The 24,744-nt window shown below is 35.9% G+C and overlaps 4 protein-coding genes across 5 annotated transcripts; 2 read left to right on the forward strand and 2 right to left on the reverse strand.

The window, feature by feature from the left end:
- The first annotated feature begins 101 nt into the window (after positions 1 to 101).
- Positions 102 to 6,352, forward strand: prdm4 (PR domain containing 4). Of its 2 annotated transcripts, none has more exons than XM_073868546.1 (12): positions 102 to 371; positions 968 to 1,018; positions 1,096 to 1,211; positions 1,297 to 1,485; positions 1,600 to 2,310; positions 2,553 to 2,702; positions 2,789 to 2,907; positions 3,022 to 3,107; positions 3,416 to 3,555; positions 3,707 to 4,126; positions 4,676 to 4,844; positions 5,677 to 6,352. In XM_073868546.1, the coding sequence occupies exons 3-12, from the start codon at positions 1,097 to 1,099 to the stop codon at positions 5,957 to 5,959; spliced, it is 2,382 nt and encodes a 793-aa protein (XP_073724647.1). In that variant the 5' UTR covers positions 102 to 371; positions 968 to 1,018; position 1,096; the 3' UTR covers positions 5,960 to 6,352. The 2 variants fall into 2 exon arrangements, with proteins under 2 accessions (XP_073724647.1, XP_055047441.2); XM_055191466.2 differs by having other exon boundaries at positions 108 to 371; positions 3,416 to 3,543.
- A 1,132-nt stretch (positions 6,353 to 7,484) lies between these two features.
- LOC141364310 (uncharacterized) lies at positions 7,485 to 11,449 on the reverse strand. Its single transcript, XM_073868564.1, has 6 exons — positions 11,157 to 11,449; positions 10,969 to 11,070; positions 10,868 to 10,892; positions 10,717 to 10,761; positions 10,479 to 10,581; positions 7,485 to 10,124 (listed from the first exon to the last, which is right to left on the reverse strand). Exons 1-5 carry the CDS (start codon positions 11,196 to 11,198, stop codon positions 10,511 to 10,513), a joined length of 285 nt encoding a protein of 94 aa, XP_073724665.1. The 5' UTR covers positions 11,199 to 11,449; the 3' UTR covers positions 7,485 to 10,124; positions 10,479 to 10,510.
- Positions 11,450 to 17,617: 6,168 nt separating this feature from the next.
- On the forward strand, positions 17,618 to 20,988 carry LOC129432837 (aldo-keto reductase family 1 member B1). The gene is made up of 10 exons (XM_055191470.2): positions 17,618 to 17,802; positions 18,583 to 18,750; positions 18,859 to 18,975; positions 19,144 to 19,221; positions 19,384 to 19,506; positions 19,878 to 19,984; positions 20,056 to 20,137; positions 20,223 to 20,306; positions 20,556 to 20,638; positions 20,727 to 20,988. The coding sequence occupies exons 1-10, from the start codon at positions 17,737 to 17,739 to the stop codon at positions 20,767 to 20,769; spliced, it is 951 nt and encodes a 316-aa protein (XP_055047445.2). The 5' UTR covers positions 17,618 to 17,736; the 3' UTR covers positions 20,770 to 20,988.
- A 405-nt stretch (positions 20,989 to 21,393) lies between these two features.
- Positions 21,394 to 24,629, reverse strand: akr1b1.1 (aldo-keto reductase family 1, member B1 (aldose reductase), tandem duplicate 1). The gene is made up of 10 exons (XM_055191298.2): positions 24,451 to 24,629; positions 23,909 to 24,076; positions 23,527 to 23,643; positions 23,295 to 23,372; positions 23,071 to 23,193; positions 22,893 to 22,999; positions 22,435 to 22,516; positions 22,100 to 22,183; positions 21,872 to 21,954; positions 21,394 to 21,774 (listed from the first exon to the last, which is right to left on the reverse strand). Exons 1-10 carry the CDS (start codon positions 24,511 to 24,513, stop codon positions 21,732 to 21,734), a joined length of 948 nt encoding a protein of 315 aa, XP_055047273.1. The 5' UTR covers positions 24,514 to 24,629; the 3' UTR covers positions 21,394 to 21,731.
- Between the last annotated feature and the right edge of the window lie 115 nt (positions 24,630 to 24,744).

Raw genomic sequence — 24,744 nt, forward strand, 5'->3', positions numbered from 1 at the left:
ATATTTTAATATTCACTGTAGTGAATTATTATAGTATGTTATATAGTATATTATAGTAATTTTTACACATTGTTCCTGCATATTATAGTACTCTGTAGTTTTAACAATACGGTATTGATCAATTGTGATAAATATGTTAGTATAATTAAATATTTACTATGGTGTGGTTAAAACACCATAGCATTTATTTAGACATTTTACTACAGTAAAAATAAAGTATAGTACAATTTTTATTTAATTTAAGCGGACACGTTGTAAGACTCTTATTTTGATACAGATTCCCACCTTGAGTCATACCCCTTTGCCTTTAGAAATGTTATTGTTTTCTTATTATCTATCTTGTACGGAGAGGTAAACATTGGGCTGTGAATGTAAGTAATTTTTAATTTTAGTGTGTGTTTAAATAATAACTGCCCATTCCTGCAATAACATCTACATACATTTCTAGGTGATATTGCGTTTCTCTTAACCTGGTTAAATAGCTAACTCAGTACTAGCTTGTTCTTGAAATTCTTTCTGCTTTATTTGTTTGTCGACGTTTGTTTACCAACACATTTTATTTTTGTTGTTGGTAGATGTTACAGTTAGAAGATGCAGTTAAACTCACATTAAAAATACTGTAGTATGCTTTAGTATTTACTATAGTAAACTGTAGTAAATGCTACTGTAGAATATTACAGTAATTAATACTACACTTTGTGAACGTATGCTATGGTATTCTTCAGTATAAAGTATAATAATTTGATAAACGGTAGAAAATACTGCAATTTTTACTATGCTAAGGTGTGAAAAAAAAACTATAGTATGTAGAAATGTACTATGGTAAATGTTAAAGTATACTAAATTATTTTTAATGTTTAAAGGAGTGATAGTCAGCTTATGAAATCGACCCTAATAGAATGAGTGAAAACAACTATAAAGAGAGACTCAAAAGGTTTTATTTATTAACTAGTCTTTTTATTTGCAGATCCAGTAATCCATCCGTCACCTCAATGCCTTAATTAATCTACGCGGTCAGGTAAACAAATACATATGCATGTGACATCAGCATATATAGATTATACCTGAATGCTATATACCGTCTCTTTTGTTTAGCATGAATGACATGAACCTCAGCCCAGTGGGCATGGACCAGCTCAGCGTGCCCCCTGTGAGTGCGAGTCACCTCTGCCTTCCCACATCTCCAACCCACAACCCCATCACCACTTCAGGTCAGGACACAAACACCTTGATGCATTGCTGTGACGTTTTGTATGATATGAAAAGTTTCATAACACACATCTTGTTTAATTTCAGGCATGCCGGTCGCTATACCCAGCTTGGGTCCATCTCTTGGGCCTCTTCCTTCAGCACTGTCCTTGATGTTACCCATGGGTCCTTTAGGGGACAGAGGTGTTATGTGTGGCCTTCCAGAGAGAAATTATACATTACCACCTCCTCCATACCCCCACCTGGAGAGTAGCTACTTTAGACATATTCTTCCAGGTAACGTTATATTTTAAACCAAGGGTTTTCATCCTTTCCTCAGCCATCCCAAGGACCACCAAAACATAAGGAAATGCATGTTTAATATATAAACAAAATCTCTATTCTCTTTAGGTATTTTGTCATACCTGGCAGATCGTCCACCACCTCAGTACATTCATCCGAGCAGCCTTAACATGGATGGTACGCTTTCTGTCTCCAACAACCACCCTTCTGGCTTAGACCCATACAGTGGCCCAGGCGGCCCTCTAGAACAGGGCTTGGTGTCCCTAGACTCACGGCAAGTAGGAGGCCAGGGTGATCTCCACCAGGGAGGCTCTCACGAAGTGCAGCTAGACACCACAGGACTAACCATGGAGTCACGTGTCAGTAGTCCCATGTCTCCGGATGGCATGGAAGAAGACTTGGCCACCATGGAAGGTGTAGTGGTGGCAGAGACCCAGCAGCAGCTTGGGCCCAGACCTCAGCCTCATGAAGGTTTGGATTCCTCCGGAGGTGTTATGCCCCTGCATGGAGCAGGGCTGGAGCTGCCCGTTGTGATGGAGCAGGAGCATATGGGTGGCAGGGTACGAACCAACACTACTGGTGGGCTGAGCTCTGGGGTGGTTAGTGTTGTGCTCACTGGGGCCATGCCCCAACAGTCTCAGCTAGAACCTGTATCTTTACACGGGCCTGCGGGTATGGGACTAGAACCTGTCAACGTGTCTCCCATCACTGCTGAGGTGTCTTTAGGACCAGACAATAGCCTGGTGCTGGTGAACTCTACATTGCAACTAGAAGACTCAACCTCCAATAAGGAAAACATGGCCACGGCCTTTAACATTTGTAAGTTTGTATAGTCATTTTGCATTGGATTAGGGCAGTGGTTCTCAAACCCCTTTGTGTAGGGTGCACCCCTTCACGCCCCCAGAGAAAATTTGTGACATAAAACATTCTCAAACTAAACATTTTAACAATGTAGTGTTGTTGGCACCATCTCACGCCCCCCATTTTGAGAACCACTGGATTTGGACATTAAACAGTGTAATGTGGTTTGGTCAAATTTCATACTTTTTATTATCTACAAGGGTGTACTTTGTGTGAGCGGTCGTATCCCTCCGACTGCCCCGAACATGGACCTGTCACATTCATTCCAGACACGCCCATTCAGAGTAGAGCCCGCCTCTCTCTGCCCCGCCCCTTATGCATGCGGATTTCAGTAAATGATGAGCCTACTGGTAAGTAAAGTAAGCTTGTTGTATCACTAATTTAAATCCAAAACTGCTTTATCCCACATGTGTTGTTGTTTTTTTGTTTGTTGTAGGTGTGTTTGCTAGAGAGACCATACCTTCACGCACCTGCTTTGGGCCTATGGTTGGACAGCACTGCAGTAGTGTTGAACTTACAGACTGGTCTGACAAGGACACCCCTCAGATATGGAAGGTCGATATCAAATTTAAGTGTTAACTGGTTTAAAATTTTATCACACTGTTTTACCAATACACAGATTATGTTGGCAATGGTGGTGGCTGATTGCTTTTTCTTATTGTACCATAGATGTTTCACAATGATATTCAAGAGTTCTGTATCGTCACGACAGATGAGCACGAGTGCAACTGGATGATGTTTGTACGGAAAGCAAGGTAACTTTATCCCAAAACACTTTTTTTAATCAGAATTATCAGAAATTTGAATGATCTAATCTGAATTAAAGGGATAGTTCACCCAAAAATAAAAATTTGGTTACCATTTACTCACCCTAAACTTGTATGAGTCTCTTTATTCTGTTGAACACAAAAGAAGCCATTTTTAATAAATCATGGTAAGCACACATTTGCCGTTACCCATTGACTTCCATAGTATTTATTTTTCCTACTATGGAGTCAGACAGGTCTTAAGAAATAACATGTCATGCTTTATATGAAAGTCATTAGGTCTATTATATTTGCAGGACTTCAGAAGAAAGAAACCTTGTGGCATATATTGACAACGGGAAGCTTTATTTCTGCACATCCAGAGAGATCCTGCCAGACCAGGAGCTCATGTTTTATTACAGCGGGGATTACAGCAGGCAGCTAGGTGTGACAATGGGTATTAAAGGGTACCATGTCTTCATAGATTAACACTGGGATGGGCTATATGAATGTAAAATTAAAAACAGTACAAACGTCATAGTTTTACTTGTAGATCGCCATTTTGTTTACATCACAATGTCAACCCAGTCATTACTATGTCTATTCAGGTGTACCAGCAGTGCCAGAGGGCCAGATTTGCCACTGTGGAAAAGAGTGTGCCTCTTTCACCGAATTTAAATCTCACCTTAACAGCCATGCCCAGAGCCAAAGCCCCTCCCAGGACCACCCTGCACACGCTACCCACAACCAATCACAAGAGAAAGTGACCAACGAGGCATCCCGCTCCGCCTCCCCTCCACAATGGCAGTGCCATTCAGACATGAGCGAACATTCCAGCAGCAACGGGCACGCTCACGGCCGCGAGAGGAAGTTTAAATGCAGCATGTGCACGAGAGCGTTCACCACGTCCACCAAACTTAACGTGCATTTCATGGGTCACATGGGCATGAGACCGCACAAGTGCAGCTACTGCAGCAAAGCTTTTAGTGATCCAAGCAATCTCAGGAAACACCTGAGAATTCACACAGGTAAAAAACAATGCTATAGAAATATAGTAGCTATATGCTAAAAACTATTTAATTGTTTCAACTACGCACCATTATGTGGTTAGTTGCATTTTATGATCTGCATTTAGCAGATAATGTGTGTTTCCCTGTTATCAAAACAGACACACAACTCATTTTTATTGGATGTTGGCAGTTGATAACCTAAAGTATGTCAAACATGACTTCAGCTGTGCTTTTACAACTTGAAACTATTGCAAACAGCATAATAGGCTGAATCAATAGGTGGCCATGTTTGCAACACCTCCGTGCAGTTATTTCAGTCCGGCAAAACACTTTATTCAGGGTCGTTTCAGCTACTGTGCATGCACACAGTTTGGCAAGCGCCTCACGTGACTCTGTATAAAGCCCCACCCCCAAATAATCGTCAGTCTTTATTGATTGCTGATTGGCTCTTTTAAATAGGTGGTGTAACTTCTGTTGCCAGTGCAGCCATATTGAGCGTCGCATTGTCCCGTATTCGTAGTTGCTATCTAATATCTTTGGCTAAATATATGCTGCTTTTTTCTGCAGGTCAGAAGAACTTTAGGTGTACAGTATGTGGAAAGTCTTTTACTCAGAAAGCACATGTGGAATCTCATATGGTCATACACAACGGTACCAAGAACTTTAAGTGCGACCATTGTGACAGGATGTTTGTGCGGAAACAAGACCTTAAACAGCACATGTATTCACACTCATTGTAAGTTTTTCAAATTAATAGGTATGCTTTTATTTTGCACAGCTTTAAAATGTGACCCTGGACCACAAAACCAATCTTAAGGGTAAATTCTTGAAATTGAGATTTAAACATTATCTGAAAGCTGAATGAATATGCTTTCCACTGATGCGTGGCTTGTTATGATAGGAAGATATTTAAATAATTATATTTAAGAATTAATTAAACAAAAAAAGTAACTCAAATATCAATGTGTACATTTAAAAAGTAATGCGTTAGTTTACTCGTTACTTCAGAGAAGTAATATTATTACGTAGTGCACGTTACTTGTAATGCATTACCCCCAACACGGATTTTAGATATATTTATGGTAGGAAATGTACAAAATATCTTCATAGAACATGATCTTTACGTAAAATCGGACTGATTTTTGGCATTAAAAAAATCTATAATTTAAACGATACACTGTATTGTTGGCTATTGCTACAAATATGCCCACGTTAAATGGAAGTAATGATGGTACTAGATAGATATATTTAAAACAGAATTGACCCATTTTACTTTCTTAATATGTGTTTCTGGTCTTATTGTGAAGTATTCATTTTAAAGTTAGTCATTTGTAATTGTTTATAATATATTAACATCCTCTCTATGTCTGAAATGACAACTTAGGATGTAAAAAAATATTTTTTTACCCTGTCATGGTCAAATCAAACGTGGATGGATGAGCTCAGATCTTGCAATACACATAGACATGTAGTCATACAATCACACTGGACAAATAAAATAGTTTGAGATTGTCATATAATATCTAGTAGTCACCTCGTTGATTGTTCTTTATCTTTCCCCATTCTAGAGACCGCCAGATAAGCTGTCCAAAATGTGACAAACAGTTCTTGAAGATGGACCATCTCAAGAAACATTTAAATTCTCACGATGGCAAACGGGATTTCATCTGTGAAAAATGCAGCAAGGGCTTTCTTACTAAATACCACCTCACACGGCACCTTAAAATCTGCAAGGGTCCGAAAACTGGTCGAGGGGCAGCACAGGGGGAGGAAGGGGAAGACGAGGAAGAGGATGAGGAAGATGACGAGGAAGAAGAGAGGACTGCTGACAGGGATCAATCAAGCCAATGAGGAAGAGTGTAGAATAGGGCCATTTTCTTCTGAAAAAACTCTAACTATCCTTAAATGTATTGGGGTGAATTAAAGTCTTGTTTAGATTATGTTTTTGTATTTCTCTTTTAAGGCTTTAAATTCATGTTGCCAAAATCATTGTACCCACAAAAAATAACTGGTCAACAACTCCAATGTAATTTTGATTTAAATAAGGAAGAATTATGAATTGAAATGTTGGTCAGATATTGAACAACAGATATTGTGTCTTATTAAGTATTTGTTTACACCCACAGTGCGTTTTCTGTTTGTTTGTTTAATGTGTTTCTTGACAGCAGTCAGTTAAGCCTGTTCTGTACACTTAAATCTTGCATTGTATTTATTTTGTAAATAAATTAATACTTCAAATTTTTACATGCAAATTGTCAAACTCTAAAAATGAACTGACAAGCTCAGATGCAAAAGACGCTTAACACCATCTCTATCAAAAATGAGATAATGATATTAACCAAAAGCTCTCGGCACATATTATACATTCAAATATGCTAAATCCCTCATGCCTCAAGTATTTCAGAAATACTGGTTTGTTGGCAGAATCCATTCAGAGTCTGATTAAAAATTCCCATTTAAAAGAAAACATGTCAGACGCACTTCATGCGTCATTTCGCACTTCATCTGAGCTATCATTTATATAATGCATGATAACTATAATGTATAAATACACTTTAAAAAAAATGCTGTTAAAATAACTTGGTTTTGCAAGTCAATTCAACCTACTGTTTTAAGTTTTGACCTACGATAAGTTGACATAACTTATAAAAAGAAGTTGAAATTGTTTAACATAACAATATTGTGAGTCCACGATGTTTGAAAAACGCGTTGGAAAAGAAGACGGGCCGACTACCAAAACACACTTATAGCCAATCAAATCAAATGCCGGGTTGCGTATGTGTGGGTCGCGTCTATCAACAGAAGGTCCAGATTCTATTGGGGTAGGGGCGTGTTTGTTTGGGTGATTTCAAAAATCAACATTGGCTTTCAAACATCGTGGACTCCGCCTTTAAAGTAACATATAATAATGTTGATTTGACAAAAATGCTGCATTTGTTTACAGTGTATGTACAATAATAACATTACACAAAAACAAGTTTTAGAAATTAGACATAAATAATATACAGTATTTAAGAAAAAAGAGAAATTGCGGCACATAAAAGTAGTTTAAATATTCTCAGTATATTTACATAGTACAAACTGTGCAGGTTTGATAGCATCATTTATAGCAAAGTGGCTAATGCAATGTGTGAGTAGTTGTGTGTCCATTGGGTGGGGGGGGGATATAGTTTGGTGCTTCTGAGGACAGAGAGGAACAGAGTTCAGAGTAGCAATGTGTGTTTTACTAAAACAAATGCATTTCATGAAGTTTATCTCTGCTATGAGTCCTTTAATACTTTAAGGAGTCTGCTTGATTGGTTTGTGGTTTTAGTGTAAGAATGTCATGTCATGTTTTAATCTCTCTGGGGACAAAAGACAAACAATCCTGTAACAGTAGCAGCCAATTAGTTATTGATTTTCTCTCATTCACGTAAAAGTCTTCTAAAGGGACTTTGTTTGACCTTGAATATTAAGACAAAAAAAGGCTGTGGGCCACATATTAAGCCGAATGCGGGCCGCTAACCCGTTGCTGACTTATTTTGTAAAATGATCTTGGGAACAAGAAATAATGCACAAAAATAGTTTAGCTTTTATTGAAAGAATTGATCAGATGTCATATTTATCAGAGTTTGTTTACAGATTGTTTTGCTCAAAAAAAAAAAAAAAAAAAAAATACAGAAGCAAAAAAGCTGAAAGTAATGTTATGCTGTACAAAAAGCAAGATCAATAAAGCTTAAATGAAATCCAACATGCATCTGCATAAATTTTGCACTTCACATCAAATTTACAGCTGACAATGAATTAGTTAATGCAGACTCAACAAAATTTTACCATTTCATTTTTCAGGGTCCCCACACTTGAACATGATCTTTTAAAACAACCCAAGTATTTGTGATTACAGGAAAAAAAATTGTTTTTCAGAGATTGTTTGGCAGATTTATGTTTGTTTGAGTAGCAATTTCTGAATTAAAAGATGTGTCCAACACAAAAACAAAACTGATGTCGTCACACTGCGTTGTTTACCTAACAAAAGTGCTCATCTATCTGATAAAATATATTTACTTTAGAAATTACCATTATTCGTCTGATGCTGCTAATTTCAAAGACTTTAACAGGCTTGGAAATCACAATTTTAAAATGTTTTTATGACTGTGGGAACCCTGATTACTATTTATCATATTACTCCACATAATATGTTATATTCAATATCATTATACAATTTATATATATTAAAATATTACAAATATTTAGTAATCAAACAGTATACTGTTTTAGAGTAACATAGCATGGCACAGAGAAACCCTATTTATTTTAGTCTTATCTATATTAAAACATCATGGCCTGGTTTCACAGACAAAGCTTAGCTTAAGCCAGAACTATGCCTTAGTTAAATTAAAATGTTTAAGCATTTTTTATAAAATCCCTCAGAAAAAGGCATTACCAGAGTGCATCAATGGCACTGGCTTATTTTAAAATCTGTCAGTGTATTGAAAGTTATTTTCAGTTGAGGCAGCTCATGTGTTTTAGTCCAAGTGATGTATTTGACTAGTAATGCATTAGGTGTACTCACTGGCACAGCATTTCAATGCATTTTTGCTTCCACAGCAACAACTTGAAATACCTGCCAAATAAAATAGTTATCTCGTAATACAGTTTTTTTGCGCCTTAATAGGCCCCAAATAGTTGTGCCTAGTCAATATAAGCCAATATATCTGGATAATGCCAGCAAAAATCTTTTATCTGTGTTCTCAACAAGGAAGTACCATGTGCCATGCCACATTACATATACAGATCATACAGTTACACTTTTAATATATGCGAGACCAGGGCTAGTAGTCACATAAGGAAATTGTCAAAAGAGATATATTTCAGTAACTATAATTTTTTAAAACCTGTTGGGTAAACAAATGAACCCATTAAACAATTTTAACACACATTCAGAAAAGTGTCACGCGCCCTCAGTAAAATGAGTAACTAATGACTGTATAGTTTTATATGTTACCTTTGACAACTAGCCCAGATCGCCTCTGCATATATAGTATATTAGTTATATAAATGTTGTATATTAATTATATATATATTGACTCACAATTATCTCAGTTGGAATGCATGTGTATTTGACACTGTCTGTGAAATCCAAGATAGTCTCACTCTAATTAGAAGCATCAAAGTTTGATTTCATTCGTTGATCTTTGACATGGCCTTACTGTCAATTTTAAAGGGGACATTTCACAAGAGTTTTTTTTAGATGTAAAAATAAATCTTTGCTGTCCCCAGAGTATGTATGTAAAGTTCTAGCTCAAAATACCATATAGATAATTTTTTATAACATGTTCAAATCACCACGTTTTTTTGGGTGTGTCCTTGTAAATGCAAATGAGTTGATCTCTGCACTAAATGGCAGTGCTGTGGTTGGATAGTGCAGATTAAGGGGTGGTATTATCCATTCTGAGATTACAAGAGGACCCAAATTTCAATTACCTATTTTTTCACATGCTTGCAGAGAATGGTTTACCAAAACTAAGTTACTGGATTGATCTTTTTCATATTTTCTAGGTTGATAGAAGCACTGACCCAATTATATAGCATTTAAACATGGAAAGTCAGATTTTCATGATATGTCCCCTTTAAGAATATCAGGTTATATTTTTACAGAATACAGAATAATTTTATCTATTTTGATTTCTACTATAGTTCCTGTACTAGTCCGACCTTAGTCATAGTAATGATAACATGGATTCAAAAGGCATGCAAAAGAAAACAATCATTCATAAAGTTACTAAATACACCTAATGGAATGTCCTAATGGTATAAGCGCCAAAATTCGTAAAAAGAAACCATATGTTATATAGGATTAAACACTGTAAATGAAGGATGTGAATATATAGCAGTTTAACACTTACTTAAAGAAAATTAGTAAACATATTAGATTAGAAGCTTTTGTTTAAGGGCACAATGTAACATGACATCACTCCACTGATACCTTTTTTGGTGGCCCGCCCAGATCTTTCCTTACTTTACCACACCATTTCGCCTGTGGTGAAGAAAACACATAGCAAAAGTCACTCCTGTAAGTCATGTAAAACTATTTCACTGTCAGAAAAGGTCTGAAAAGGTCCTAGTATGCACCATTTAGGTACAGATATGTATACATTTGGTACCAAAATGCATCTCTGATGTATAGGCTACTATTAAGAATCAATAGGTGCAAATACTTTTGAAAGGGTACTACCCCAGTGAGAGCTAGGGACCTTTCTGACAGTATATTCTGACAGTGCATGACCCAACAAAAAATATGATCTAATCCACAGGAATGATAAAGGCTAAAATGTAATGCTCCTCAAGCATACAATATTGAAGTTATTAAAACTTTTTTGAAAGAACTCACCAATTTCAGCCTGGACAACCTGGATAATAATTCTAAATGATGATAGATAAAGCAACCAGAATTCCAATCACAATGAGGACAATCTTCAAGGCAGATAATCCCTCTGAAATGCATGACAACAAAAGTGTTGATTAAGAGATGAGATATATACTAGGCAAACTGAAATGTGAAATAACATTAAAAATGGTACTGTTTCGACTGCAGTCTTTATTATAACCATCTTGTTTGCCTTCTTCACCTGTATTATTTGACTGGGACTCCGTGGTTGTGGATTTTTTCACATCTAAAATTTGAGACAAAAACATAGACAAAAGCACATTTTATATCGTCTACACAGTAAAACAAAAAAGCTCTGTTGGAAAAGGTTAAAAAAAATCGTAAGTACTTACCAGTAAAATAGATATTGCAATTGAACTGTAACAGAAGAAAAATATTTAAAAATCATACAAAAGATAATGTTAATGTACAGACATACACATTTGATACATACCACCGGCGTGGGACAGTCAATCTGCAACTGAACATTCTCACAGCTGTTCAGTGACAAGTTGGGTATCGTTCCGCCATTTGAAAAAACAATACACGTTCCGTTCTGCACACAGAAAACTCGTGAATTACAAACAGATTTCTATTTATGAACATTATTTTAACTGTACAGTTAAGGTAAATAAGCCCCACCAGATAGTACCACCCATGTTCACAGTCATTTGCCAGATTCATCGGAGGCGCAGTGTATGTCAATCTCTGAGCAGCAGTGTGAAGTTTTTCACACGAAATGATTTGCGTTGTTGGACATTCTGTCAAACACAAAGCACAATTTCTTATAAAAAGGTTAAATGCTTTCCTCTCACATCAATGCATTTAGCAACAATGTAGTAAGTTAACCATTAACTCGTCAACTCTTACCGGGTTTTTCGGAAGCCAAGCTGTTGATGGTAATCAGCAGACTTGCGCAAATGATCATCATAATCATTATTATTATCCGATGGATCGTTGCTGTCAAATTCGCCAATTCCGTAGATCTACCGGAGCTCAGACTCGGATAAGATAGAGCTCGTTCTTGTTTGCAGCGCATGCTAAATATTAAAAAAGTTCACCTGTTCTCGGTTCCATATACGGAACGCCAAAGTGAGTGCGGTTTATGGGTTTCCCACCGGCGCGCCCACGCGTCAGCGCACCTTTCAAATATTCTGCTTGCGATGCGGCTACACGTGGATTTCCCCGGCTTATCCCCATATAGTCTCGCGTAGCCAGACCTTCAATACTGAAGTTTGTGGGCGTGACGTCTGAGGCTGAGATTAATTTCCTATAGTTAACTATAAATTACAATAGTACTTTTAATACAGTTTACTGTAGTACATTTACTATAGTATGGTTCAAAAACACTATAGTATTTACTAGAGTAATTTTACTTCATTTTTTATAGTTAGATAACTATAAATTACTATAGTACTTTTAATACAGTTTACTTTATAGTATGGTTCAAAAACACTATAGTATTTACTAGAGTAATTTTACTTCATTTTTTATAGTTAGTTTACTATAAATTACAATAGTACTTTTAATACAGTTTACTGTAGTACATTTACTATAGTAAGGTTCAAAAACACTATAGTATTTACTAGAGTAATTTTACCATAATACACTATAGTATTTTTTCATGTGGGACTGTGATGCAAAGATATCCATCTGGGCATTTTATAATGGCAGTCTATGGGATAGGTTGCTAGGGTGCCCAAAATGGTTGCTAGGGTAACCTTACACCCCATTGTGGGGGACATCCTGACAGAGTCTACCACCCTCTTCAAATGTTGTAACCCACATGTTTCTACAAAATCCTCGAGCGGAGGTATGACTCGTCAAAGTTGGGCGCAATGTTATGTCAATGGTGGTTTTTCGCCCCCCTTTCAGAAATCCTGCACCCGATCGCTTATAAAAGTCATAGCACACCTCTCCTCAACAATTCCGTCGATTTGAGCCCTCTTTCATGGGACTACGTTAAACCGTGCGGGACGAGTTACGCGCCGAAAAAGTGTCCAGAAAAAGAAGAATAATATGTATGAGGAATAATAATAGTGATGCTTTGCATAAATGCAAGCACCACTAATAAGAAGAAATCATTTGTATTGCATACCGTGCGGGGACAGGCCCGGCTGCAGAATGAAATGACCGAGGGGGCATGTGAAATTGTACGCAGCACCATGACCCAGAAAAGACTCACACACCTTTGGCTGATGCATGCCCACACAGAAATTCTGAACTCCCTGGGCATTCGTCCCCTAGCTCATGAGAGACTTTGGACTTTATTATACAACCGGGGCAATGCGCGACGCGAGTGTCTTTTGCTAGAGTAAGCGTTGATAATATGCGCAGTATTAACGGGATGACAACTCGGGTTTGCTTATCACATACATGGATGCGAAGCAGCACAAAAACGCGTTTTAATATGAAAAATTAAAGGATTAAAATGTAAAAGATTATTATTGAGTCTCTTGGACATAAATGATGACCGATTATGAGACGTTAGAAGGAGCAAAGAGCTGCTTCATCTGTAGCTAAGTAAAATAAATGCTTTGCTTTAAACTAATGCATCTATTTTTAAATGTTTTTAAAATGCAATCCCACGAATTTATTGTATATAATGACTCTGTACCTGTGGATATGGTGAGATGAGAACGTTTGTAAATTCTTTATCTCTTGTTTGTAACAAATAAAGTATTTTTAGAGTACAAACCTTATATAAAGCCTAATATATTCTAAAAATGCAATTATACACCATGTATTTCTTTATACAATATCAGAACTAAACCCATTATTATTTTTGTTCAATTTATGAATTATTTAAAAATAATAGTACTATTTAGTAAAAAGGAGCTATATAAAAATATACAAGGTATGTTACTGTGAGAATATTATTATATGTTATAATTGTTGTTATAATATTATATGTTGTATGTATATCTGAAGTTGTAATGAAAGTAATTCCCCCTGGGATTTTTAAAAGTATTTCTGCTTCTGATTAATAGCGCATATATTCATCTGAGAATTGATGATGTCTGTGTGTTTCAGACCCTGGCTGTGTGCACTGACTGAAGTGTATATGACAATAAAGTAGTGAAACTCAATGTATTTATTTAAAAAAACTATTTTCAAAGGAACTGTATTCTTACAGTTATTCAAAGATGCACACATTATTCCGCAAATTATTTGAATATTAAACGAGAGAATGTATATACGGCAATGGACGTCTCATATGGCAATAAATATCCACATAGGCTATAACTTAACATAACAGCATGATGAAATGAATAAACAAACAAGGAAGCAGGATTGACGTGTAAATTGTATTATTATTACCGGAAAAACAGCAATATTACTGAAATAAACTCTGAGGTAGGCTAAATGCGCAAAGAAACACGCTTTTAACCGCAAGTTAATACGCAATAAAAGTGGATAAAAAACATTATTATCTCTTAGAACTTTATATGACAAAAATCATATTTAAAGGGAATGTATTCTTACAGTTATTCAAAGATGCACAAATTATATTATTTCCTGCACGTTCGTCTCTGGCCTCGCTCTGTTATGTAATAGCTGATTGACAGGTGCGCATCTCCGTCTTTTAAACAGGTATAATTATAACCTTTAACAATAGAGTGAACTTAATAGTTGCTTCCACTGTGTTTTTCTGATATGAATAACACACGTCGGCAAATTATTATTATTTGAAATTGAAAATAATTAGTTTTTATTATTTGCAAATTATTATCTTATTTGACTAGATTTGTGTTGTTGCTTCCACAGACATCAGGGCATATTTTACAAACTAGGCTATTGGTTTACCAGTGCTTATGTGTATTTAAATGTCTGAAATCTAAAATAAACATTATGAGGTTGAAAACACATGCATAATGTTGATGACAGCGCTGAGCTCGTCCATCTGGCTCAGCCTCAACCAACGCGAAAGACATTTGAATCTGATAGTATGTGACGTCACTGAACATTCTACTCATATGGGGATAAGGTTAAATTATTATTTAAATCAAAAGGATGAAAATTTTATTTGTAACCATGAATAGAAAAATAAAACAGAGGGGGCACAAATCAGATCTGAGGGGGCAATGCCCCCTTTTGCCCCCTCGTGGCGCCGGGCCTGGGATAAGGTTAAATTATTATTTAAATCAAAAGGATGAAAATTTTATTTGTAACCATGAATAGAAAAATAAAACAGAGGGGGCACAAATCAGATCTGAGGGGGCAATGCCCCCTTTTGCCCCCTCGTGGCGCCAGGCCTGTTCAGGTGTGTTTGATTAGGGTTGGAACTAAACTCTGCAGAGACACTGGCCCTCCAGGACCAGGATTGGTGACCACTGATATAGTGTGATATAATTACATTTTAAATGTATATATATTTTTAAAATTTTAAATAAATACTATTATTTTTAATATTGAGTAGATTGTGGTTCATTACTGTGTAGCGATGTGTGTTTATATTTAAAACTAAAACAAACGTTTCAGGGCTTGACATAAATTTTTTGAGCAACTTGTCCTTCGGACAAGTAAATTTGTGTTTCACTTGTCCATGCACAAAAGTCACTTGTTCGGGTAAAGATTTATAATATAATGTATTTTTTGTGTTTTGCTAATCAGTGGCGGAGCAAGGGATTTTTCATAGGGGTGGCCAGGCAGGGGCCAGCAGTTACTCTGGGGTGGCATATAAAATCTCTATCATCCAACATTAAAATACTTTTAAGTATTATAGCTGTGTTAATCAGAATAATGTATAACATACAATTGCTATACTTTAATTTTAATTAAAATGAATTGAGATTAACATACAATTTATAGTCAAAATTCAACCATGGTTTTTTAAAACTATTTAATCAAATAAATGTTTTGGAATTTACTTTGAAACCAGGATTTATATCTCCCATTGCTGAAAAAACTATAGAGACCAGAAAATCATGTGATGAAATGTACGATTCATTTGGCTGCTTCTTGCTACTCTTTCTGAAGAAGGATGTTATATCTGCTGCCTTTCTCTTCATTTTTCCCACATTTCAATGATTGTCTGACTTTTAAACACCAAAGCAAAACATTTAAACATTACCATGTTTTAAAAAACTTATTAGGATAAATATATCTAGATTATCTGTTATATATAAAATCTTAATCTTGGCATTTACGCTCTAATGTTTGTTTGGGATTTTTAGTTGTTTGGGATTTTTTATTTTTCATGGCTAACTTACTCCTTAAAGGTGCATTGTGTAACCTTTACGAAGATCTCTTGACAAAAATGCAGTATAATATACATAACTATATTATCATTGGTGTATAAAGACTTTAAATAATGAACTGTATTGTTTTTATTACCTTTGAATGAGCTGTTTTATACGATTGACACGATATATACGATTGATGCTTTAAAAATAAAATTGTCTGCCTCAAAAAACTTTCTGGTTTAAAACAGTTTTTGTTCATAACCATTTTTTATCACCTTCTTACAATCTCTGTGTCATAGACGTACATACTTAATGATCCCAGAAGGTAAGTAAAGGAGTCACATTTGCCAAAAGTGTAGAATAGGGCCATAGGGACATTTTCTTCTGAAAAAAAAACACTCTCTAACTTTATCCTTAAATGTATTGTGGTTTGTTTAAATTATGTTTTTGTATTTCTCATTAAAGGCTTTAAATTCATGTTGCCAAAATCATTGTTTCCACAAAAAATGTTCAACAACTCATACCATTGTAATTAAGTTTGAAAAAGGAAGAATTATGAATTGAAATGTTGGTAGATATTGAACAATAGATATCGTGTTTTATTTGTTTAAACCCACAGTGCGTTTTTTGTTTGTTTGTTTGTTTCTTGACAGCAGTCAGGCATGCCTGTTTGTTTTGTACACTTAAAAATCTGTATTGTATTTATTTTGTAAATAAATTAATACTTTTTACATGCAATGTTTTACATGCAAATTGACAAACTCTTAAAATGACATGACGAGCTCAGATAGCCTACAAAAGCCGCTAAACACAATCTCAGTCAAAAAATGACCTCGCACTTCATCTGAACTGTCATTAATATAATGCAGATAACACAAATGTATAAATATGCATTCTGAATTAGATATGCTTGATAGCAACTTTTACGAGCTTAAATATAAATAGCCTACTAGTTATCATTATTTAGTCACAAGACATGCAAGAACTAATGAGGTTTACGTTATAGACGTGCATATTTGAATTTATCGTAATGTGATTGTTTTGGTTTCAATTTCGCTATAATGCTCAAAATATGAATATTTTCTCCTCGTAGACCCATCCTTTTGATGTATAGTACATTTGGTAATATTTTGGAGTACACGATATTATAACATCTTTATAATCTAAAATCCTTTACTAATATTCAACAGATTAAATTAAGGCATACAACGTCGGGGATGAGAGTGAGTGAGTTAATGATGATGATGATGAGAGAATTTTCATATTTGTTTAAACGATTCCCTAATTAACGTTAAAACAGGATCCAATTGGTGAAATCCTGTGACGTCAGCACCGCATACGACGTACGCCCATAGATATGCGTACGCCCATAGATATGTATAACCATAGATATGTATATAAAGGCTAGATGGCTCAAGGCGGAGTCCGTAACGGCATCACCTGGCGGCCATCTTACGACAGGGCGCTCGCTCACTCGTAGCATTGAGTTTAATGGTGCAGGTACATTTAAATGACCATAACTTGCTCAATTTTCTACCGATTTTCAAACGGTTTGGGTTTTTACAAACGTTATTAGCGTGGCTATAATTCTGGATGCTTTAACATGTTTCATGAATTTATTTTTTATTTTTAGTATAGGTATGCAGTGTCATAGGTACATCTTTGACGTTTATAACAAACCAAACCGTTTGAAAATCGGTAAAAAATTAAGCAAGTTATGGTCATTTAAAAGTACCTGCATCATTAAAACTCAATGCTACGAGTGAGCGAGCGCCCTGTCGTAAGATGGCCGCCAAAATGCGGACGTTGCACTCAATTGGCCAGCAGCGCGGACGAGCCATCTAGCCTTTATATACATATCTATGTGTATAACCAACCGGCACGCAACCAGTCGGCTCAGCCTGCCTCAGACAAGAGCAGTCGATATACCGAGCCGCGTGAACCCACCGACCTCCACCTTGCACACAGACGGTTGGACTTGGACTTCAAACATTTCTGTCAAAGTTTGCTTACGCGCTTATCATCATTCGTTCACCATGGCAACGTCCGTGAAGCTAAACACCGGGGCAGATATGCCAATCGTCGGCCTGGGCACGTGGAAGGTATTTCGTGGTTTCCTTTTGTTTTCAAGAGCGATCATGTTTCATTAACGTTACATAAGTGCACAAGTATGCTTGCACGTTGCATGGGAAAGTTATAAAACTCAAAAGATTAATTTTAAAAGCATGCATAATTAAAATATTACTTATAGATGAATAAAATATTCTGCATTTGCACAAAAATTATTGACTTAATCGAGTAGCATAAATTTTGTGGGAAAAGTTGTGAAGTTACAATGAAATGAATATTATTCGTTTATTAAATTAACATTTAAATAAAACAAAAAAAAAAACTGTAAAATGAAATGAACGATTATAGGTAAATTATCGATAAACTACAATGAACGATCCAAATTGTTTGCAGTTATGAAACATGGGAAATGGGCGTGTAATGTTTTTTTGTTAATGTAAGGGTAACTTTAGGGAACCTATGCACTTGTTTGGTCACAGTGAGTAAGCAAATTCACAGATATCAATCAACTTTTAATAAGACTTTTATTAGATAAACTTGGATTAGATAATCAAAGGTCAAAAACCTTTTTTTAAATGCTTGAATCAGTAAAAACTGTTTTTTAAGACAGTCTAAGCCAGGTGTCCAGGGACCCCCAGAAAGTTCTAAGGGGTTCTAAGGGGTTCCCAGAAAATTTCATAAGAAAAAAAGCAATGAATAAATTATATATATTTATAATGAAAGGGATTCCTCATTATGATAGTAAATGTATTCTCCAGTTGTGAGATGCCTCGGGGATCTCTCCTACACTACAAAGTGAGTTGTTTTTTTAGTCTCCTCCAGGTAAAGTGACAGAGGCTGTTAAAGCTGCCATTGCTGCAGGCTACAGACACATTGATGGGGCCATGGTGTACCAAAACGAAACCGAGGTTGGAGAGGGAATTCAGGCCATGATAAAAGATGGTGTGGTTAAAAGAGAAGAACTGTTTGTGGTCAGCAAGGTATGTCAGATTGCACCCTGTCTATTTTAAGACTAGCATGAGTAACACAGAATCAAGATTGTAGAAGTTGTACGTTTGATATAAATTGCATGTTTTTTTTCCGGACAGCTCTGGTGCACTTTTCACGAGAAGTCTCTCGTCAAGGGGGCTTGTCAGAAGACTTTAAGTGATCTGAAGCTGGATTACCTGGATCTTTACCTAGTTCATTGGCCAATGGGATTTAAGGTAAATTATTTATGCGTGTTAAGAGTTTAAGATGCTCTTGTTACCTTTATTTGTGGTGGCGTTCAACGTTACCAGACCCCCCCCACCCCCGTTGTTTTTAATCCCAAGAGTGGCATTGCTATGTAACACCAATATATATATATTTCTTATGTCACACTTGCTTTTAAGGCTGGGTCAGACCTATTTCCACTGGACAGTGAGGGCTTAACCATCAGTGACAACACTAATTTTTTGGACACTTGGGAGGTAAGATGACATCACCAAGGAGGAATAGTGTATTTACATTTTATTAATTGTGTAGTTTACATTGACATTATCTAACAATTGATTTTTTACTTGGGGTTAAGATTAAGACTTTATAGTTTGAATGCTGTCAAAAATGACTACAGTATGAGCTTTGTGCTACAGGCCATGGAGGAGTTAGTGGATGCTGGGTTGGTTAAGGCTATTGGTATCTCTAACTTCAATCGAGAACAAATCGAAGCTATCCTAAATAAACCAGGACTCAAGTACAAACCTGCCAACAATCAGGTCAGTACCATATACCCAAAAAGGCATCAGCATGGTTTTATTTCATTCACAATTACAGATGAACAGAGAAAGGTCAGCGTTTATCTAATGAACATCATTTCGCCCCGAGCAACCGTGTAATGTAATTATCCCTTAAATTTCCTGCTATTTGTCAAAGACGAACACCATCCTTTGTCTGATTATAGTCTTAAAATGTCATTTGGACCCTGTCTGCGGGCCTAATGCTTACTTTGCATGAGACACTGAGAATGCTGTTCTTTGTTTTAACTTTAAAAGCGAACTCAAATTGCAGTGAAAGCAATGGTTAAAATATTCACGAAAAGATACAAATGCATTACAAAATAATAGTAATATTCTGAATTTCTTTTTAGATTGAGTGCCATCCATACCTGACTCAGGAGAAACTAATAAGCTACTGTCATTCTAAAAACATTACAGTGACTGCGTACAGTCCCCTGGGTTCACCAGATAGACCATGGTAGAGACTATAGCTTCATTTTGCATATGATGATTTTATACGGTTGCCATTTACATTTTTCTTAATTATAGGGCCAAACCAGAAGATCCTTCGCTACTTGATGACCCAAACATCAAAGCCATAGCAGAGAAGCACAAAAAGACTACCGCCCAGGTATGGAAAATAAGAAAATCATCAGTTAATTTAGATCTTGCCGTTGATTCAAAGTATGACATGTTTGCTCTGCACCAATGCACAGGTCCTGATCCGCTTCCAGATGCAGAGGAATGTTATTGTCATCCCCAAGTCCATTACACCTCAGCGGATTCAAGATAACTTTCAAGTAAGCCCATCTGTTGGATGTCTTCAAAAGTGAAGTAGTTTTATAACGGACATAAAAATGCCCTTCAACCGTGATTTATTTCACAATATAGCACAGCCTTCTCATAGTGCTTCTTGTATTGCTTGCATAAGACAGAGGACAAGAAAAAGGATCAGAATGTAGATGTCATGTTGTATTTAAAGTTTTTAAATTGTAGTACAGCTTTGAGAAGTGAGAAAGATTGCAAGATTTATTTTTTTACATCCACAGGTCTTTGATTTTGTGCTGAGCGATGAGGAAATGCAGACCATCTTGAGCTTTAACAGGAACTATAGGGCTTGCCCAATGCATTGGTGAGTAGCTTTTTTAATGGGGATAGACCGTATTTTTCACACTACCTCATTTGTATTTAACATGTGATTTCTTCCTCATGTCATATAGGGGGGTGAAGCACAAAGACTTCCCATTTAATGCTGAATATTAAAAAGAAGAACATGATCAAAACATGCTGTTCGGTCGAACTGGATTTTTCTTTTTTTGTATTATTGCCATTGAAGCTTACAGTTTATGCTTGCCGTGTGGATTCCAAAAATCCAAAGCAAATAAGTCTTATGTCAAGAGCTAGATGTATGAAATACACTGGCTCAAATGCTTTTTGTCCATTCACTGTTGTCTGTTAAAGCATTAAAAATGTTAAAACAGGCTTGCATGGCTACTCCTTAAAAGTGCATTGTGTAACTTTTACGAAGATCTCTTGACAAAAATGCAGTATAATATACATAACTATATTATCAGTTGTGTATACACCACAAAATGAACTGTATTGTTTTTGTTACCTTAGAATGAGCTGTTTTTATATACATACACCGCAGGTCCCCTTACATGGAAGTCGCACCGCCATGTTTCTACAGTAGACTTAAACGGACAAACTGCTCTACAGAGTGAAGTAATAAGTGTTTGTCCTATGGTGGCTACCGTAGCTTCTCCATGTGTTTCGAAAGGGAGGGGTGTGATGTGGACTGAGCCGTTGGTTGCAATTCACAATCTCGCCGCTAGATGCTGCTAAAAACGTACACAGTGAACCCTTAAAATGTTTTGAAACCAAAGTAATTTTGAGTAGTTTTTTATTTGAATGATGAAACAACTTTTGCACAGTTGGTCAAAGTTTATTTTCGAACAAGTTATGCACACTTATATTTAGCACACTCCCCTTTAAAGTAAGACTAGAAAAGCACTTCCAGTTTACTCACAACAGCAACTATTGTTTTGCATATCGATTAATGCTTTAAAAATAAACTTGTCTGTCTCAAAAAGCTTTCTGGTTTAAAACAGTTTTTGTTTATAACCATTATTTTACAATCTCTGTGTCATAGACATACATACTTCAGTGATCCCAGAAGGTAAGTAAAGGAGTCACAGTTGTCAAATGCTGTTAAGCATATAAGATCAGTATTCTGCATTCAGTGGATAATCCTTATGCTTGGATGCCCTGCAAGAAAAGCCAAGAAAAAGGATATTAGGTGATGTTTCCAGGAATCTTAGAATATTCCAGAGGAATATCCTGCAATCTGTGTACCAACACTAACCATTCTAACATAAAAGCCCTCCAGTTTCTGTTGAAACTGAAGATTGTATCCATGTCCTCTTTACTGAGCTTAAAATCAAAGACCTGTGGGAATAAAATAAAAATCAGTGGACATCCTACAGAAATGATTTATCACATTGATGCATCCACGCATTTTATTTTTGCAAATCCGTACTGGTGGATCATGTCTAAAACATGGATGCACATTATTTAATATAAATGGGAGTACCTGGAAGTTCTCTTTGACTCTTTCAGGATTTATGGATTTGGGAATGACCACAACATTTCTCTCCATGTGAAAGCGGATTAAGACCTGTAAAGAACAGGTTAGCATATTATATGATAAAGGTATACCATTTCGAACGGGATATAATGCAAAGAGTAATTTTACAGTGTCAGTGAATAATTTAGGCAAGGAAAGGATATTGCTTTTTTAAACAATGCAGTGTTTAATTAATGCACGGCTATTGGCTCTAGCAATAAACTTTCACAATCATATCCGAAGTAATAAACTTGTATTACTTTACACCCATTATTACTACACGCTATTACTTTTACACCTACCTGTGCTGTGGTTTTACCGTGCTTATCTGCAATAGCCTTGATCTTTGGCTCTTGCAGAAGGGATGGCTCATCTGGCGCTGCCCTATGGGAAGTATAATCTGTAAGTAGAATGTAGCACCAATGCATAGGTATAAACTAGTCAATATAGGTGATTATTTTTTAAATTTATTTTTAATAAGTTCTATATATTTAAATAACCTTATCAAATGAGCAAATCTTTTGAATTAAAAATTTCTCTGTGCAATTATTCACAGTGTTCAGAACTGACCAGGTTTAGCTCAAACTTGTCATTACAGCAAAAGTTCAGTCCAGAAAATTCAAAATTAGTAATAGACATAAATATCAAGTCTATCCAGTATATTTATCTTTACTCACCTAAGGGCAAATCATGTAAACTATTTTGTTTGTTTTTCGATTTATTTAGTAAGACATAACATACAGCTACTGTTGGTACCTACCATGGTCTGGTTGGGGAACCCAGAGGACTGTATGCAGTGACAGTAATGCCTTTAGACTGACAGTAGTTAATAAGCTTCTCCTGAGTCAGGTATGGATGGCACTCAATCTGGCCATGAAAAAATATCAGTGTCACGAAAGATTTTGGCTTATAAAAACTCAGATTTATTATGACCATACCTGATTGTTGGCAGGTTTGTACTTGAGTCCTGGTTTGTTCAGGATTGCCTCAATCTGATCATGGTTGAAGTTGGAGATGCCAATGGCTTTGACCAGTCCAGCATCCACTAACTCCTCCATTGCCTTTGTGAACATAAACGTGGTGATATTAATCTCAGCAAAAAATACAGAATCAAAATGAATCAGTAAACTGGTTTGAGTTGCTTTTGTCTAGTGTCCATTGCCTCCCATGTCTCCAGAAAGTTGCTGTTGTCTGGATACACATGGCCATTCTCATCGCATGGGAAAAGCTCTTTTCCAGGCTGCCAATTAAAAGACAAAGATCAGTGGTTACACTGTATGTGTTTTATTTTTATTCTTGCACATTTTTTTAAATGTAATATGTATATAATAATAACAATATTTTAATATTATGCATAATATAAAATAGCAAAAGCAGTTTTGAACTAGTACTACCTTAACGCCCATAGGAAAATGCATTAGATACAGATCAACGTAGTCCAGTTTAAGATCACTAAGTGTTCTTTCACACGCCCCTCTAACCAACTGCTTCTCGTGGTGCGTGCACCATAGCTGCAAAAATGTGAATATATGTATTAAGCAAAATTTCAGTCCTAAAAAAACTCATATGACAACAAACATTTCTATTGTGGTATAAAATAAATCATTGTTCTTCCAACCATGTCTTGCATGTGTGTAAATGCACAATTACACTTAAAAGGCATGACGTAACAGTGGATTATAACTCAACAGCACATGACTAGATTTGTGAGACCGTATTGTATCTCCAGTCATGTGCCCAAGAGAAACAAATCTTGAAATTAAGATGTTAATTTACCTTGCTGACTATAAAAAGGTCTTCTCTCTTCACCACTCCTTGGTTAATCATAGCTGTTATACCGGCACCAACTTCACACTCATTTTCATAGACATGGGCCCCATCAATGTGGCGATAGCCGGCTAAAATAGCTGCCTTCACGGCTTCTGTTACTTGACCTGGTTCAGACTGAGTTTGTGAAAGTTTTCAGTTTTTTAGTTTTAGATCTCATTTGAGCACATTTTCAAATAGCTGTTAAAACTCCAAAATTATAAATCTGTAATATAAAAAATATAAAAAGCATTACAAAAATTAAACAGTTCTAGGTGGTTTATTTATTTCAAGTGACAAATGGCATTAATGTAAGTAAATAAAAAATGCACAAACCCAAATATACTTATGATTATTAGAATATACCATCAATTATTATATAGCATTAATATGATGTTTTTCCTTGTAAAAAAATGTTTTAATCAATTTGCTTGGAAAAAAATAATAATACAGAAATGCATAAAAACCATTCCAAATGAAATTATACTGTACAGCAAAAAATGTATACTTACCCTCCAGGTTCCCAAGCCAACAATGGGCATTTTAGCACCATTATTAAGAGTTACAAATGTCATAATGAAAATGTATTTTTAAAGCACTTAATAAATACAAACTACAGCCCTTGATAGCCTGCACACAGCAACAGCCTTTTCAACTCAAAGCCTGACGCATCAGGATTTTATCTGCATTTGATTGGTCATGTCTTATCCCACCCCTAAAAGGCACGGCAAGATGTTTCTCAATCGTTATGGTACACCATCAAACCGATTTCTTTGACTATAAAATAAACTTTATTATAAAATTGT

Source organism: Misgurnus anguillicaudatus, chromosome 1 (assembly GCF_027580225.2).
Source record: "Misgurnus anguillicaudatus chromosome 1, ASM2758022v2, whole genome shotgun sequence".
Lineage (NCBI taxonomy): Eukaryota > Metazoa > Chordata > Actinopteri > Cypriniformes > Cobitidae > Misgurnus > Misgurnus anguillicaudatus.